This window comes from Danio rerio, chromosome 24, assembly GCF_052040795.2.
Source record: "Danio rerio strain M-AB ecotype USA chromosome 24, GRCz13ab, whole genome shotgun sequence".
NCBI lineage: Eukaryota > Metazoa > Chordata > Actinopteri > Cypriniformes > Danionidae > Danio > Danio rerio.
Window position 1 is genome coordinate 38,108,641 of NC_141044.1, and position 19,598 is coordinate 38,128,238.

The following is a 19,598-nucleotide window of genomic DNA, read 5'->3' on the forward strand; positions in this document are numbered from 1 at the left end:
TAGAAATGGAAAGATAAGAAAATTAAATGTAAGTAAAATATTGAGAAAAAATAAATTATAACCTACAAAATTTCAAAAATTTTTATTTATTTATTGATTTTTCCTCCTTTTTCAAATTTGTATTTAATATTTGTCCATAACATATAAATTTGTCTGTACTATTGTTTTGAACTGTTATCATAAGTTATTTATTTATTTTAGATTAGCTCCAGATTTGGCTTCAGTACTGACTAATCTAATGCATATGCACGAATATAATTTTGTATGTCTTCCTATTAAAAATATGAATTTAAAAGATAGATTTGTGAGGGTTTCCTAGAGATGGGTTGTGGCTGGAAGGGCATCCACTGCGTAAAAACTTTCTGGATAAGTTGGCGGTTCATTCCGCTGTGGCGACCCCAGATTAATAAAGGGACTAAGCCGACAAGAAAATGAATGAATGAATGATTTGTGAGCGGTGTACTTAGATATGCTGAGCACTATATATATATATATCCTCAATATGTAGGTCAGAGTTTATTTTCTGTCACATAATAGTAATAGCACACTGCTTTTCATATATAATACGAGTTAACATCAAGGCCCATGGCATAAACAGAGAAGAGCACTGAACAAACCACCTGCCAATAAAATAGCAGCGCGCTAACAACAGCCTAACATTATGTTGTTGAGTTCTGCATGGGCAAGCACACTCACATGTCCTTCAGAAATTCTGAGAATCCTTTTTATTTACCCATGAATTAAAAAAAACAGCAATTTCCCTTGTATTTAACATCTAGAAATACAAGGGAAATTCTAGTCTCTTATTTTAATCCTTGGGTAAAGGAATATTTCACACTTATAATTCAGAAGCAGGGTTAATATTAGATATTAAACCCTGCTACGATGCATTTTGGCAAACTTCATACAGTGAAACCATGCATTATCTGCCATACTATGCTAAAAACGCAAACACATGCCTTATTCACATGCTTGGGAAATTCAAACAATGTATTTAAAGGGAAAGTTCACCACAAAAATATAATCTGTCATTATTTGAAGAGTTCAAATGCAAAAACCTCTAAGTGCCGTCTGAAATCTTTTTCTAAAATGAGCATTTTTTTTCCAGCTCTTATTTCTAGATTTATTGCTTTTCCCTTTATGGCAAAGAGTAGGTTATTTCCATTGCCTTTAACATGAAATAATGGAATATACATGCAAGAAGAATTCAATGCCAGGAGAAATCTGATTTTAAGTATTGGCATAAGTCCATCTGTGTTTGTATTTGCTTAGAGTATTTACTGAATGAGCTCTGTGCTATGTCCAGCAGATCACACTATTTATGTCTTTTTCTTTCTTTTTTTGTTCCTTTCTAAGCCTGTTTTAACACATTTTAATCTGTTTTTATTCATTTATAATCTTTGTTTCTTATATTATTATTATATGTTATTATGTCATTTCATATTATTATTACTATTTGTTGCTATTTATAAGACTTTTTAAAATCTTTGTTTTTATTTTGAATTACCATTGTGTATGAAGTGTGATATACGCTGTAAAACAATGAATGACAAAAAGGTCAAGATCAACAAATCATTTTGTTGCTTTAACTTCTTTTAATAAGTAGATCAGGTTTCAACTAATTTTATTAGGTTATAAAAAGTTTAACTTAATATTTTTGTTGGGATGTGCAATTCAGCAAAAATAATTATCACGATATTATGTTTTATATCATTTGACATCAATAATTTAATAATAGTTTACAATCCAGTATGGTATATTAGCAGGGCTTTACATTAACACCCGCCAAATGCGGGTAGATTTCGGCAGTGGTGGGTAAGACAGACACTCCCACTAGCCACTTTGGCTGGTTGAAAATAATTTTCCCAGATAATAATTCTTATAAGCAGGGTTTGACAATAAGGATGGTCCAATATGCATGCACAGGCGATCGAGAAGCAACACGACTGACAAAAATAATTGCGTTCGCAACTTCGCGCAAGCAAAGCAGGTGAAAACTGAATGAGAGGATCATCACTGTGTTTGTATGCGATAGATTCTCTTTCGAATAGACTGAACAAAAAGGGCGAAACATGCACCTACAGTCTTGCTGCTTTCAAGAGTTCTAGAATTGACTTGTAAGCAGCGCCAGTTGCTTTCGATTTAACCATTCTTTGAACAGATTATTAATGGGTCTATCATTAAACGTGTGTGTGTGATCATCCTTTCATTATCACACAGTATGTTTATACCTGCTTTCTTTTGCATTAATATGATTAATTTTTTTTTTGTTTGTTTTACAAAAACATTGCTTCAATGGGAGTATAACTCCTTATTTATCTTTAGTGAACTGGTGATCTGGGACCTTTAGCCAGGACACATGACTGTGCATATGTTTTGTTAAATAAAAAGTATAGTATTCAGCTTTATTTGGCTTGTTTTGACACGTTTAAAATTTGTGGCTAAGAAATAATTTACTGTTTATTTATGTTGTGGTCAGAGCTAAATTTAGTAAATCCTTCATTTTGGGCTTTAAAAATTATGAAAACTAATTGTAATATATGAAACCCTGACCCATTTGCTCATGATTATTGAGCAAGCTCATACACGACACACAAAAAGTGAAATGAATGAGGAGGCATGTAGAGATAACGCAACCTAAACCAAGTAATTTCAGCATGTCAAGGTCATACTTATGTGTTTAAAAAATATTTTCCCAACAATAAAATTGTGGTTTGTGAAAATGGCGAGTGGCTAGTAATGTTGGAAAACTACTAGCCACAGTGGCTGGTGATCAAAAAAGTTAATGTTAAGCCCTGTATATTAGGATTTTTAATATTCATTTAAACGCTTTATTTTAGTTTAACCACACTACTAAGGCAATAGTTTTAATAGTCAAAAACAAAAATTGTAACTAAAATAACTCATCTCTTATGTCTTATAATAAAATAACCATAAGTGTTAAAGAGACCTAAATTTGATGAATAAAATGTTAGTAAAGATGTAAAGATGTAAGTAAAGAACTTTTATTGTCATTGTTGTTGTACAACGAAATTTGTTTGGTAACTCACAGAGACCAGCAGCAATAAAAAAGAGAGAAAACAAACAATAGACATAATACTAAAAATATAAGATGTAAGATAAAATATACTAAATGTAATAAGTCACAGTATTTACAATATGGAAAATGAGTGCAAACATGAATATCCATAAAGTGTCTTTGTGCATTAGCAGCAGAACATCAGGAAGGTAGGGAGTGAGGGAGGGGAGGGGAGGGGATGACTGTTAATGTGTACAAAGTGTGTGAAATGGTAAGAAGTAGAAGTAGATCAACATCTGTAAGGTGTCAATAATAATGCTACAGTAAACCCCAAACTCTGTAAACAAAACAAGTTATGATAATCAAATCTGAGCTTTTAAGTAAAAACAAGTTATGATAATCAAATCTGAGCTTTTAAGTAAAGGAACTAACCATCATTTTTCAAATACAAATAGCAACAAGTTGAATGACTACATTATCCATATGCTACAAAATCTTTCAGATGGAGAGCTTGTGGCTGGGATGCACAAAAAAGAAACCAAAAAAAACACTCTGGCGACATCCTTACATCTTTTTTTATTTACAATCTCCTCACTGCTGCTAGCCACGGCACTCATTTTCGCGTTTGTTGTTATTCTGACCTGGGGTCCATTCTTCGTATGTGGATTACTCAGTTAGCTGGATTTGGTTATTGACGATTTGACACATTCCAGGATCGTTTCGTTCTTCAAAACTGATCCGAGAGTTGTTGTCATAGCAACAGTTCTGGTAGCTCAAACCTGGTCAGGAGCAGGTTCAATTCATATAAACAGGATTAGTTTGGGTCAGTTCAAGCTAAGAAAATACTTAAAGTATGTACCTAATGCTGATTTTTTCTTACAGTAGTAGATATATACACTTGGGTGACTATTTTTAACTATATATACACTGCAAAAAATGCTTTTCTTACTTAGATTTTTTGTCTTGTTTCTAGTCCAAATATCTAAAATGTCTTAAATCAAGAAGCATTTTCTAGACAAGCAAAACATATTGTCTTGTTTTAAGAAATAATGTGTCAAAATTAGGCAAGTTTTTTCTTAAATCAAGCTAAATAATCAGCCAATGGGGTAAGCAAAGTAATCTTATCACAAATCGAAAAACAAGATTATTTTGCTTACCCCATTGGCAGATTATTTTGCTTGATTTGAGGAAAAACTCACTTCATTTTGGCATATTATTTCTTAAAACAAGACAATATGTTTTGCTTGTCTAGAAAATGCTTCAGGATTTAAGAATTTGTAGATATTTGTTTTTGTATAATGTTATTATTATTAGCAGTGTTATTCATCATATCCATATTTATATTTGTTTTATTAAAAACAAGCTTAGATTTGCCCACCTGTCAGGTTTTAGACCATATGGGGCACAGCATGTGTTTTAGGATATAACTCAGGTTTTTGAACACTCTTGGTTATTATTGTTCATTTATTCGTTTGCTGGAAATTAGAACTGAATTTAGAAATAGTTTTGAAACGAATATTTGCGCTTAACAAACGCAATTAATTACTTATAGACTAATTGATGTCTGTGCGTAAAGGTTTCCCTATCCAAGAGCGAAAGTGAAAGTAGATCCATTATCTCTCATTCTCACGCAGTAGATGCTCTGTTTAACAGTTTTCTGTAAAAAAAAAAAAAAAAAACTGTTAACTGTTTACTGTTTGCTAGTGAAATGCTCAGTTTTTCCACTTAGACTTACTTTACGTCCTGTAAATAGCGAATGCGCTTTTGGCGCGACTCAGCTGGGTCTTAAAGGGAATGGGAGATGAGACTCTAATTGTTTTTTTCTCAAAACACACCTATAACTCATTAAGAAAATAAACTCAACCCTTTTAGACCATGCGCCATGACGCAAAGCGGATTTTCCCGTCCTTAAATTAGCAAAAATGCGTTCTGACACGTCCTGAAAGCGTTTGCGCCCTGTGTTTTGCGCTCTACGCATGGACCGTCAAAATAGAGCCCATCGACTTCAAATGAAGTGACGGAGGCTCAACATCACTGATTAATCAACTGTTACGAAACACCCACTTCTATGGACTTTTTAACAGCATCAGGGCTTTGTCTGATACGGCAAGACAACTGTTTCTCCTGACCTCAATAATGATGCATGACGAAAACAGATGTTTGCAAGCAGTGAATGTATGTGTGTGTCCAGTCCTCAAGTGAAATGTGTGTGTGTGTGTGACCCAGCAGTTGTGTGTGTGTGGCAGGTGTGTAGCGCACAGCAGACCGCAGAGATCTGACATTCACTTCTAGTATTTTATTCACTGAGAGTTTATCTAATGCATCCGTATGGAAGATTAATAGGGCAGGCTTGACTAAATCAAAGTTAACCACAGGTCTGCGGCAGCATTAATGTGGCTCGCTTCAGTCTCTGTTTACCTCACTGCAGGCACCTGCCAATTAAATCCATAGGGTTTTTCCTCATTTGAAACCTCTATTTTTAAATCTCTGGGTAAAGGAACATTTCGTCACCTTGGAATTATAAGGTTCTATCTGCGTTCTAAATGATTTCGAGATATTGGGTTTTTGCATTCCATATAGACCTTTTTCATGGCTGCTGCATGGAGGGCGCCATAGCGACCAGTGTCTTCCGGTAGAATGCTAAAAACTTTCGTTTACAGCGTTTACAACTGGTAATTTGCGCTCCGAAAATGGGTTTCAATAACGTTTTTAATAAATAACAGAGTGTTTTTGTGACACACAACTTAGAAATGTGTCTGTTAAAGCCGTTATAATCTGTCGATGTGGTTCAAGCGCGTCAGAAATACGAGAAAAACTTTCTCCTAGTTCACGTGTCTGCCGTCAGAAATAGTGTTTTTGCTGACAGCATGTCAGCTGTTAGCTCGGCGGCTCTTTAACACACACACACACACACACACACACACACACACACACACACACACACACACACACACACACACACACACAGAGAGAGAGAGAGAGAGAGCAAACCAGAGTACTGGCATGAAACTTAACAGGTATGAAAGTCGTGCAATTCACAAAAATTTATTTCGTTTGTTGTTTTTAGCACGGTTTGTGTTTTTCTGTCATTTCGAAATGACTCTAGCCTATATTTTCACTTTGTCACAGTTATTAAATCAGTGTGTCAGTGGCACAGTACAGGCTACGTGTGTGTGTCAAACATTTTGGTGAATTACATTTGTTTGGGCTGGTTATATATTTGAAATAAAGAGAAAATGTTGACTTTAGCGATGACGAGGCTTCATTTAAACTGCAGAAGATGCCGTCTGACAACGAGGGGAAAATGCCTCACAGCAGCTGTTTTCCATCACATTAGATCGCATTTCTTTAAATGATCAGTCCAGGAGATGGTGCTGATGGACAACAGTATTAGTTCAAAGAGGATAAAAGCAGGTAAAATGGATTAAAACTATCGTTTCAAAGCTGTCCAAATGTGACTGTTTACACGCATCAGCTGCCGACCGGAAGTTCTTCGCATTCTCCTTGCGCATACACGCAAAGCATAATGGGTAATTTTGCGTTCCAAGAAAAAGGTCTATAGCAAACGACATGTGTGTATCAGTTCTCTTTCATACATTAACATGACAGAGACCCTAAATGTACTCTGAATGTAAATGATCAAAGTTCTCTTAAATTGGCAAAGTGGAGTAAATAAACCATGGTAAATCCAGATAGAATCTTCTAATTTTGAAGTCGTTTTCCGCTTGAAATTATAAAGTTCTGTCTGGTACATCAGTGGTTCTCAAACTGTGGTACGTTTACCACTAGTGGTACGCAGACTTCCTTCTAGTGGTACGTGAGGGAATCGCTGAATAATTAAAGTAAGATAATGAACACAGTTTTGATGCATACGATAACACAGATGTGATCAGTAAATTGATCTTAATAGAATAAACCTTTTATTTTATTTTCAATTTTCTAATGTTTGTTATGTATTCTATCATTTGAAGCTGATTTCCTCCCCATATTTGTCATGGTTTTTTGGGGCGTATCCCATGTTTTTATATCCCAATGTTGAAAGCTATAGTTTAATCACTTTTCTGACACACATAGCCTACTCTAGCTCGCAGTAAGCAGATCTAATTTCTAATTTAAATATGTAAATATAAATCATATATTTAAAATACAAGGAATGTTTAGATATCAAAGATATACAAATAAGTCATATATAACATGTACTATACATTTCAAAATTTATCAAAAAGAGTTTATATATGAATATGATGATATTTATGAGGTCCAAGGAATATTTTCAGGTTTTGATGAATAGGCTACTATATGATAATTCTTTACATTTAAGCACAGCAGTTTTCTGTTTACTTTAAGAACAGTGCCATTTTTAATTAACTTTCAAAAGCATGCGTTGATGTTTTATTTATTTCTAATGTTATAGTTAATGTTCAAACTATTAATGATGTTAAAAGTGGCTGACAATAATAAACATTCATAACAATAGGAATTAATCTGCCACGTTTTTGAACTGTACAGAGCTGTAGCTGCTTAATTAAGCCTAATACGCTGCTCTGTTTTTCAATACTGGTCATTATGGTGGAACTTGGAGAGACCATTTTTTTCTGAGGTGCATGGTGCTTGGTTAAATAAGTTTGAGAACCACTGTGGTAGACATTAAGCATTACTTTTCAAGAAATACAATAAAAATATATATAATTTAGTGTTGTAACAATATGTTGATGCTTAAGCAATTTTGCTTTCTATAACATTTATTTATAAAATTTAGCTTTCTATAACATTTATTTCATGTTTTAGGATGATTTTTTTTTTTCAAATGAAGTATACAAGGCTGTGCTAAATATTTTATCCAATGCAGCTGTTATTCATTCAATCATTTTTATTTTTTTGGCTTAGTCCCTTTATTAATCCGGGGTCGCCACAGAGGAATGAACCGCCAACTTATCCAGCTCGTTTTTTTTTTTATACGCAGCGGATGCCTTTCCAGCCGCAACCCATGTCTGGAAAACATCCACACACACTCAGTCACACTCATACACTACGTACATGTGTTGCCTTTCTGGTCTTTCCCGCTGTTAATGGAGCAGTCCGGCGAAACGATAAAGAACGCTGATCCTGATTGGTCCTCGTGCGTGCATTAAAATGCTGATTGGCTCACAGAAAGAACCTTATAGAGCCAAGCTAAAGTTCAACTGTGTAGATAAACCGTTTTTCTTTTTTAAATAAAAAGTCTTAAAATGTAAACGACTTATAAAAAAAAACATCCCATAATGTAAATATGTTATGATTTAATAAGAATATGTAAATAATTAAATATTGACAAAATTGTCAGATAGAACCTTATGATTCTAAGGTGACAATTTGTCAATTACTGTATTACAGTGGAATGAACCGCCAACTATTCCAGCATATGTTTTACGCAGCAGATGTGCTTTCAGCCGCAACCTACTGCTGGGAAACACCCATACACACTCATTTACACACGCACTCGTACACTACAGCCAATTTAGTTTATCCACTTCACCTATAGCACATGTGTTTGGACTGTGGGGGAAACCGCAGCACCCAGAGGAAACCCACGCCAACACGGGCAGAACATGCAAACTCCACACAGAAATACCAACCAGCCCAGCTGGGACTCGAACCAGCGACCTTCTTGCTTTGAGGCCACAGTCTTAACCACTGAGCAACCGTGTCACCCTGTATGGAAGGCAAACGGGACCAAAAGATTTTGTGTTTATTTTTATCCCTCATTGCTTCCCCTAAATTCTTACTGTTACAGTCTAAACCAGTGTTTGCCAAACCTTTTGAAAGCCTACATGCTGTTGTAGTGCTTTTCCCCCCATGGCAGCCCAACTCAATTAAACTAAATGTACATGCATAAATGTATAAAATTAAATCCAAACAAGCAAACAACAAATGATGCATAAACAGCAGCATGAATTCATAATGAATGCATCACAGCAGGAGCAATATGAGGTCAAACAACCCATTCACATGAATCATCTGTTTATACCACTGGATGACGCATGTCAACAGACTGATTTGAACTGTTTACTGTACGTGGGAATCTTTGGAAAGCACAGTAAAAAGACTGATACATAACTCTTTGAAGAAACAACTCGTATACAGTTAAAGTCACGCTTATTATTATTTTCTTTTTCAAATATTTCCCAAATGGTGTTTAACAGAGCAAGGACATTTTCACAGTATGTCTGATAATATTTTTTCTTGTGGAGAAAGTCTTATTTGTTTTATTTCACTAGAATAAAAGCAGTTTTATATATTTTTAAATCATTTAAAGGTTAAAATTATTAGCCATTTTAAGCAATTTTTTTATGTATTGTCTACAGAACAAACCACTGTTATACAGTAATTTGCCTAATTACCCTATAATAATAATAATAATAATAATAATAATAATAATTCCTTACATTTAGTGCTTTTCTAGACACTCAAAGCACTTTACACATTGGGAGGGTCTTATCATCCACCACCAGTGCGCAGCATCCACCTGGATGACGCGGCGGAAGCCATTTTGGGCCAGACCACACAACAGCTGATTGGTGGAGAGGAGACAGAGTGATGAAGCCAATTATGATATAGGGAGGGTTAGGTGGCCATGGTGGACAGGGGCCAGTGGGCAGATTTGGCCAGGATGCCAGGGTTGAACCCCTACTCTTTTTCGGAGGACATCCTGGGATTTTAATGACAACACTGAGTCAGGACCTCGGTTTAACGTCTTATCTGAAAGACGGCGCTCACTGAGCAGTGTAGAGTCCCCGTCACTATACTGGGGCATTAGGACCCACACAGACCACAGGTTGGGCGCCCCCTAATGGCTTCACTAAGACCTCTTGAGGTGGAGCGTGAGCCTACAGACACCTGCAGCATTTTGCTTAGACAGGCTTTCCTATGGGAGAAACGCTTAATACTTTATTACCTGTGACTCGTTTGGGTTCTGTACACATGTGCTTGGTTGTACACTGTCAATAAAGTGTTTAGACTTTTAAAAACACTGTTGTAATACATTGAGCCACTAAGCATTGTTCTTATGACGTTTTTCAACAGGGGGAAAACGCAAATGACTTCCAAACACTTCAGATATAGTCTGTGTTATTAAATGCAAGAATATTGATGAAATCTAGCATAACACTGTATGACAACGCTTCAGATGACTGTTCTAGAGCCTACAGCTAATCAATCTGACAGATTCTGGAGTGCATTACAGCTCTAAATATAAATGATCTTAAATAAAACAAATGCATTTTTAGATATGATATATAAGTATATAATTTCACTCACCTGGGAAACGGAGGCCACGTGAATGGTTTGTGAGCACAATTAAGTGCACATAGCATGCCATATCATCTGATAATTATAAGAAATAATTTCAAAAGGCAACTGACTGTGTAAAGCCACATAAACAACACAAAAATACGATGTATTTGCCTGAGTTCAGCAGCTAATCTGCCGGAGTCAGCTCAATTGGCCACGCCCTTAATTATGCAGACTTAATATAACCTAATATAAATGAAACGAATGAGTTATAAAAAATTCACCCCCTCACAGTTGTCATGAAGGGTGATATTAGCTATACGAACCAAAATTGTTCTTTGTACCAGGATGTAAACACCTTTTTTCTGCTTTAAAATTGGCCATTCTAACAGTGGGCTCCATATCGAGCCAGGACTAGCAGAACTTCGATGAATTGCAGCTTCAGTTACTTCGTATTGTCTTCCCGAGGGAGAGCGGCAGGTTGCCGCTTGGTTTGGATGTGTAACAAAGATTAGCTGTATTTATTGATTTATTCAAAAATGTTTTTCTTATTTACATTTTTTTTGTCTTGTTTCTAGTCCTAATATCTACATTTCAAGGCAAAAACACGATTATTTTACTCACTCCATTGGCAGATATTTTAGCTTGTTTTAAGGAAAACCTCTTAATTTTAACGTATTTCTTCTGAAGTTAAGATGTGTCGACTAGAAACATGCAAAAGTAAAGTAAGAAAAGCATAATATGCATTGTGATTATTTAACTTCTGTACATGAACACTGTTACTCTCCAGAAAACTGCCAAATAGTGCTATTTAAAGGTTCAGGACACCCTGGAGAACTTTTTTTTAATATTAACAGATGTGTGTGTGTTGAGCATTAGTTAAGACAATGTTAGCACCTGTCTGCTTTAATTGTGGGGAAAACTGAGCTTTTGTCAGCTAACTTCAGCTTCCGGGTTTAAAATGATTTTTGGGGCGGGATCAAAATCGGCGACGTTGCGCAGTACTGCAAGTGCAATGATGACGCGTCGGTTTCTCATTATTATTCATAGCGGAGTTTTCTTATCCTATGAGAAGAGCCGGCTGCTTAATTATTCATGAGAGCACGTGCTTTCCGAAGGCAGACCTGCCAGTTTCAAGCAAGCTGTGAGACACAGACCAACGGCACGTAGCCGTTCATGAAGGCTCGTATGTGTTTGTTTCCATGATCCACGGTGTTTGTTGCATGTTTTTTCCCCACGATCCTGTCAGGGCTTATCATACAGCAAAGCTGTGTGTGTGCTGCAAGCATTTTTGTCGGGAGAGCAGCACGAGAATTGAAGAATGGAGGACGTTGACTTTTATCAGGAGTTCGTTCACATTCAGACACATCGCCGTGCTGCTGTGTTTGCCTAAATCCTCTAAATTACCAGCAGAGCTAATGGTTAAAATAGACAGGTCAGGAGACCTGCTGCACTGAGTCTGCATTCAAGATCTATAATTTAGACACGGGGATCGAGAAAGAATCCTCATTTATAGTGTTTACATGAACACTTATCTTTATAATGATATAAATTGTGGTTATGTGTACATGAAATTACGAATAACAAATGTAGCAGGGCATTAAATTACTGTTTATTTCTTTGCATTTTAACTTTGTGAAGTATAAACTCATGCTTCTTCTTACGGTTTGTGTCTCAGTTTGTGGCCACGCCCACTTCTGCCCTATGCTCGCGGAGCTCCACGCCCATTAATATTGCATCTTTTGAAAAAATTCTGAAGTAGACTTTAACCGAAAGTGGGGGGTGTCATAGCCCTTTAAACCATCTTCTGAAACTGTATTTATATCGCAATATCTATTGCAGAAAAATAAAATATCGCAATATCAGATTTCTCTAACATCGTGCAGCCCTATCAGAAGGTTTTGTGAAAAACGAGCACTATAAAACGTAGCAATTGTGCTGCAGACATTCAGGAGTTTAATCTTCTACGTGTGCTTTCAGGTTTGAGTTCTGCGAGCCACACTTCGTGGTGGGCAACTGCCTGGAGATTTCCTCAGACAGTCATCAGTACGACCGCATTTACTGCGGCGCTGGAGTTCAGAAGGACCACGAGAACTACATGAAGATCCTGCTCAAAGTCGGCGGGATTCTGGTCATGCCAATAGAGGATCAGGTAAAACATCCGCCTCTTACACACAGCAAAAAACTTTCAAATAAGAGTATAAAACTACAAAATATAAATCCCAAACTCTGTGTTTGTGTCAATTAAATCTTTGACCAATTCATTTTTTGTGGATGGTTGAAGCTTTTTTATATTAAAGAAAAGGGATAATTATGGAATATTTATACATTTGATCTGTTTATGCCATGACTGATATGGCAATAAACCCAAAACTCTCTTTCTTAACAATCTATAAATGTATCTGTGGTTTGATGATCTTGCTGATAGTTTGTGTGAGGTTTATTAGCGTGTCTGTTTGTGTTGTCCAGCTCACTCAGATCATCAGGACAGGTCAGAGCTCATGGGAGAGTAAGAATATTCTGGCCGTGTCGTTTGCTCCTCTGGTTCAGCAGAACAGGACAGACAGCAACAAGTCTGAAGCCGTGGTGCTCCGTGAGTCTGATAAATCTCTACTCAAACCCTTAATAAACGTGTTTAAAGGATGTTTGTCTCTAGATTATTTTGTTAAATAATCTGAAATCTCTACTAGTAAGCAGTTAAGTCAAATTTTTTTTTATATACAGCTGAAGTCATAATTATTAGCCCCCCTTTGTTTTTCAGAGCAAGGAAATTTTCACAGTATGTCTGATAATATTGTTTCTTCTGGAGAAAGTCCTATTTGTTTTATTTCGGCTAGAATAAAAGCTGTTTTCAATTTTTACAAAACATTTTGAAGTCAAAATTATTAGCCTCTTTAAGCTATATATTTTTTAGATTGTCTACAGAATAAACCATCGTTATACAATAACTTGCCTAATTACCCAAACCCACTTAGTTAACATAATTACCCCAGTTAAGCCTTTAAATGTCACTTTAAGCTGTATAGAAGTGTCTTGAAAAATATCTAGTCAAATATTATTTACTGTCATCATGGAAAAGATAAAATAAATCAGTTATTAGAAATGAGTTATTAAAACTATTAGGTTTAGAAATGTGCTGGAATTTTATTTTCTCTCTGTTAAACTAATAATTGGCTAATAAACTAATAAATGGGCTAATAATTCTGGGTGCTAATAATTCTGACTTTAACTGTATTTATATATATATATATATATATATATATATATATATATATATATATATATATATATATATATATTTATATATATATATTTATATATATTTATATATATTTATATATATATATATATTTATATATATATATATATATATATATATATATATATATATATATATATATATATATATTTATTTATTTTATATATGTATATATATATACCATAGGTGCCTTTTAATAAATGGTTCATAGTGTGTAGTTATTATAAAGTGCTACCAAATATTCACTTTCAAGTGGATTAAAAGGATTAATAAACAAATAAAAACATGAAACTGTAGGGATAGTTAACTGTTTGACCCAAAGAATGACCAGACTGGTAGATGAAGAAGAGCTGGAGTTTACTGAAGATAGTTTGCAGTTTCATCCGCAGAAGCCAGCTTCAACACTCGCAATGAGTTCCTAGGCCTTTGACTTACAGTCACCAATCAATAACAATTATACTCTCACATACCGTCATTAACTGCGTCATACATATAGGTGTTCTAACCTGATTGATTAAAACACAGATAGACTTGTAAATTTCCACGTGGGGTTCGTGCGTATAATCTGAACAATATCTTAAGCATAAACGTCAAACATCCCTTAGACTGATTAGAGCTGACTCCAGACCTGTGAAACGGATCAACAATCAAAATAGAACACACACACATAAAGTATAATCTCTTGCTTATCCAAGGCTGAGTGTACTGTCAGCCGTCTTTATTAAAACTGGTTACAAACCAGTATAATCTACATTTAGGCAGTTATATTCCTACTATACAAAGTCTATCTTGAATAAAAGTAGAATCCCTTTAAAAGATTTAACCGTAAAAAATAGCAAAATCACTTTAGACATTTTAGATAGTAATAACTACTAGAAATAACAAAAACAACAGTTGATTCCAGTCCTCAGCCATCAGTTCAGCTCAAGGTCTCCGTGACCTCTGACCTAGTTTGGTGGCTTCTGATAGTTATAAAGAGACAGGCAAATGCACTGAACATTCTTATATTAAGCAATGTGTTAACTTATTCATTAATTAAAATCAATTCAAAGTTAAATACTCAATCAAATAATCAATTATATTTAATAAAAAAATTATGAGAAACAAGATGATGAGAAAAGGATAAACGTCGGTCCATGATGAGACAGATTGGAAAGCAGAAATCCGAATCCTTCAATACAAAATACTGAAAACTTCTGCTTTCTGCTGTGTCTTCCAGCGGCTCTGAGCGTGCGAAGTCTTCAAGACCTGTCCCGAATCTACATCCGCCGGACGCTGAGCAGCCTGATCAACGAGGAGAACCCAAACCGCACCAACACTCCACGAGCTTCTCAGAAGCGCAAGCGCAGACGCTGTCGTCGCCGCCGCCGCATCAACACATATGTGTTCGTGGGCAACCAGCTGATCCCGCAGCCCCTCGACAGCGAAGAGGACGAGTGCATCGAGGAAGAGAGCAAAGACGAGGAGCAGGAGAAAGACATTGAGCCCATCAAACCCGAAGAGCCGCAGGTCAACCATCTGAGAGACAAAATCTTGAGTCTGCCGCTGCCCGAGTCGCTCAAAGCCTACCTGCTGTACTACCGCAAGAAATAAAGTCTCTTCTCCAGACTACTTCTGACCCTCACTTTCACTCTTTTCTTTGTTTTTTTTGATAATGTAGCATAATTTAAACATTTAAAACTGGGGTTTGGGCTGCATTTTTATTATTTCGTGTTTCTTTTTTCCCAGAAGAGACTTGATTGTGCTTGCTGTGTTTGTTCTACGTTGTAATATTCACATTTTTTAATGTGATGATTTTTTTTTCCACTGCTGAGGACCTCGGGGGGGCTTTAGAAGCTTGTTTGTATTCTGAAGAGTTCGCTTTAATGTGATGGAAGCTATTTTTTCACTGGCTTGTATTGTTGTAAGACCAGCCTGTTTGACGAGTCCAATAATGACAGTTTTCTTTCTTTTTTTTTAAGGTGTAGGAAGAATGAAACACTCGAGTCATTATTTTGGGACTGATGTATGCCTTCTTTGACTCCCTTTGGGTTTATTTAGCTGTTAATGCTAATGCTTTGAGTATCTCTTTGGACCGTTTTAGTGAATTTCCATCTAGAGATGATTGTTTTGGCCTGTTTTCTGCATTTTTTTTTTTACATTCTAGGCACATTTGTAAGTACTGATATTGAGCTGTCTCTTAATCGATGATGTACTTTTTTTTTTCTTGGTTTCTTTCATCAGCAAGTCGACCTGGAAACCCAACGCTCCACTTTCTGCTTGTGATCATTGAGATGTAGGAGACGTCACTGTTTGTGTCGGTTTGTAATCGGTGATTTCACGCTGTCGTAACAACTTGTTTGCAATATATTGTCAGCATATGAAATCTTTGGCTTCATTTCAGTTATTCGATTGATTGTAAATGATTTTGTAACATTAAATGGAATCTAATCAAATTCACTAATCATTTCTGTCACATTTTACAAATTAATTAAGACAATCATCTATGTTACGTTAAAAGGATTGTTCACCCAAAAATCTAAATTTATTATTTACTCTCCCTCAAGCAGTCCCAAACCTTTTATGAGTTTCTTTCTTCTGTTAAACACAAACTAATATAATTTAAAGAAAGCTGAAAACCTGTAACCATTGACTTGCATAGAAGGAAAAATAAACATTACAGAAGCTAATGGTTACAGGTTTCCAGCATTCTTCAAAATATCTTCTTTTGTGTTCAACAGGGAAAAAAAGTTCAGTTTTTGGTGAACTATCCCTTTATTTATAATCCTACTGTTGTTCATATAGTCTCTGTATAACCTTTAGCATTTATAGATCTACCTATGAGAAAAAAGGCTCGATTTCCGTCATTTACCTGGCTCATAATGTTTATTTCACTTGAATGCCTTACTTTGGTCAAAAAAGATGTGGTAAAATGATTGGACAGGACATGTGTCCATAGATAGCTCACTGAATGAGATAGCTTGCTTTTTCGATGAACATAACAAGTAGATTTACCTCAGAAAATAAAGTAAATGTTGCTATTTTTATGTTTTTTGGTAGACCGAGGACAAAAATGCGTGCCAAATGTCTCATGAACGTGCCCACAGCTTGAGGTAATTTTCTTTAGGCTAAATAGTAGGCTACGTTCAAATTCAGGGACTTGATGTTTTGTTTTTCACAAAACCTCATCGTACACTCGAAATGTAGGAGACGTCACTGTTTGTGTGGGTTGGTGATTTCACGCTGTCGTAACAACTTGTTTGCAATATATTGTCAGCATATGAAATCTTTGGCTTCATTTCAGTTATTCGATTGATTGTAAATGATTTTGTTAAATGGAATTTATTCAAATTTACAAATCATTTCAGTCACATTTTACAAATTAAATACAGATTGAGACAATCATCTATGTTGTGTTAAAAGGATTGTTCACCCAACAATGTTAATGTACTATTTACTCTCCCTCAAGCGGTCCCAAATCTTTTATGAGTTTCTTTCTTCTGTTAAACACAAAATAATATAATTTAAGAAAGATGAAAACCTGTAACTATTGACTTACATAGTAGGAAAAACAGACATTACAGAGGTTAATGGTTACAGGTTTCTAGCATTCTTCAAAATATCTTTTGTGTTCAACAGGGGAAAAAATCAAAAGGGTTTGAAACAAGTGAGTGAGAGTAAGTGATGACAGAATGTTCAGTTTTTGGAGAGCTATCCCTTTAATTATAATCCTACTGTTGTTCATATGGTCCCATAAACTTTAGCCTATATATGCTACAAAAAACAGCCACTTGATTTCAGGCATTATTTACCTTGCTCATAATGATGTTTAACCCACTTGTATGCCTTTCTTTGTTCCAAAAAAAAGAAAAGATCTGGTCATCTGTAATGATTTGGCAGGACATGTGATATGGATAAATCTAACTTAGATCACAGAACGCGATAACTTGCTTTTTCAATGAACTTAAGTAAATTTACCTCAGAAAAAAAAATTCACGCATTATATTTACGATTTTTTTGCGGACCGAGGACAGGATTTCGCTCTAAAATGTCTCATTATTATTCTCGAGGTAATTTTCTTTAGTCTCAGTACATTCAGCTTTGATGATTTGATATTTTGTTTTTCTCAAAACCTCATCGTTCACTCGAAGACTTGAAATGCTGAATTGAACATGGTAAGCATATTCATGCTATTTTCCCTCTTAAGGTGAATTTACACAAATTACTCGGCGGAAAGTTACATTTCTTAACATGCCTATTGTGTTTTCATTAACATGTATTTTGTGTGTGTTTTAGTACTTCACTGGTCAATCTACACTTGTCCAAAACATATTTTATTACAATTTTACAAAAACAAAAACATTTACATCCCTGGGTAATCAATATTGTGGTCAACTTTAAAAATAATAAATCAGTTATTGGACATACACAGACTAAGAATTTTTTTTTATTAGTTTTTTTTTTTTGGTGCACCCTAACTCTGTATATATGCGATGGTGATGGGGAAAACTAGAATGTAAAAACAATAACATTTTTCAAAACAACATCATAGCAACTTTGAATTCAAAATTACATACAATAGAGATGTCCTTATGCTTTGTTGTCACAAAGGCACGGGATCGCGCAGTTAAGCATACAAATGTTACCTTTCCCTTAGCATAAACAGACCTTTTATGACTTTTTAACAGCCCTTGAAAATGCACAAAACCTTTTTGAGGTGCTGACAGAAGAAGCATTTAGATTCTCCATGATATCTTCATGAGACCCTCCAAAAAATGTTTTTTTTTTTCTGTGATTTCCTCCTTCGGGTCAAAAAAAAATCTTCAGTTTAGAGTTTTTACATTTAGTTTTTATTTTTAATTTAATGGAGCACAGGACCATTTTAGTTCAAAACAACCGCCACTCAGACAACAAAATTGTACAGGATAGGGCTGTTAAGGGATATGTATCCAATATTACTGCAACAAAAACAAAAGGCATTTTTTATTTTTGTATTGAAATTCCTGAAACAGTTTAAAACTGATTGTCATTCTCTAATTGTCTCTAATTTTCTAATTGTCAGACTCTAAATCAGAGTCTCCCTCAACTATCTATATATATAAAGAATCCTCTCCGCTTCAGTTCTGCCTCCTACAACATGCAGTCATTAATTACATTAAGATGGTCCTGTTGTCCACTATAGTGGACATTTAAAAAAGGATGATATTTTGAAACACGAACAAGTTAACAGCTGTGTGCTTGTTTGTATGCCGGCCATTTTGGATGCAGTGTAAGAAGTGGTACCTAGCATGCCAGCCAATCAAATGACATATCACTAGAAAGCCCAGGATATCCTCTGAACAGTACAACAGGACTTGACTGAGTAGCTCAAAAATTCATGAAAACACTGTCAATACAAGTCAATAGGCGAGTCTCAGGGGGATATCTGAGATGATCTTATAATATTGTTCAGCATTTTACATATTTCTTAAGGTTGAGATGCTTTGATTGCTAGAATGTTGTCAAAATGTTCCAGAACCCCCCCCCCCCCCCCCATCTCCCACTGTTTATATCTATATCGTCACCTTAGAATTATAAGGTACTATTTGACATTTTGGCAAGGCAGTGGCGCAGTAGGTAGTGCTGTTGCCTCACAGCAAGAAGGTTGCTGGTTCGAACCTCGGCTCAGTTGGTGGTTCTGTGTGGAGTTTGCATGTTCTCCCAGCCTTCTTTGCGTGGGTTTCCTCTGGGTGCTCCGGTTTCCCCCACAGTACAAAGACATGCAGTACAGGTGAATTGGGTAGGCTAAATTGTCCGTAGTGTGTGAATGTGTGTGTGATGTTTCCCAGAGATGGGTTGCGGCTGGAAGGGCATCCGCTGCGTAAAAAATTGCTGGATAAGTTGGTGGTTCATTCCACTGTGGCGACCCCGGATTAATAAAGGGACTAAGCTGACAAGAAAATGAATGAATATTTGACAATTTTTGTCAAAATTGAGTTATTGACATTCATTTCAAATGACAACTTATTTACATTATGGGATTTTTTTTTTAAGTTCTTTTTATATAAAAAAAAAACAAATGTTACACACACT

General features: G+C 35.5%; 1 protein-coding gene across 11 annotated transcripts in view; it reads left to right on the forward strand.

Annotated features, from left to right (window-relative positions):
• The window catches only part of pcmtd1 (protein-L-isoaspartate (D-aspartate) O-methyltransferase domain containing 1), a 46,057-nt gene extending 30,073 nt beyond the window's left edge, over window positions 1-15,984 (forward strand). For 10 of the 11 annotated variants that reach the window (XM_087308177.1, XM_087308175.1, XM_087308171.1 and 7 more), the window contains 3 exons: window positions 12,269-12,440; window positions 12,758-12,881; window positions 14,767-15,982. In XM_087308177.1, coding sequence (XP_087164303.1) covers window positions 12,269-12,440; window positions 12,758-12,881; window positions 14,767-15,140 — 670 coding nt within the window. In that variant the 3' untranslated portion in view covers window positions 15,141-15,982. 11 annotated transcript variants of the gene reach the window in all.
• The last annotated feature ends 3,614 nt before the right edge of the window (window positions 15,985-19,598 follow it).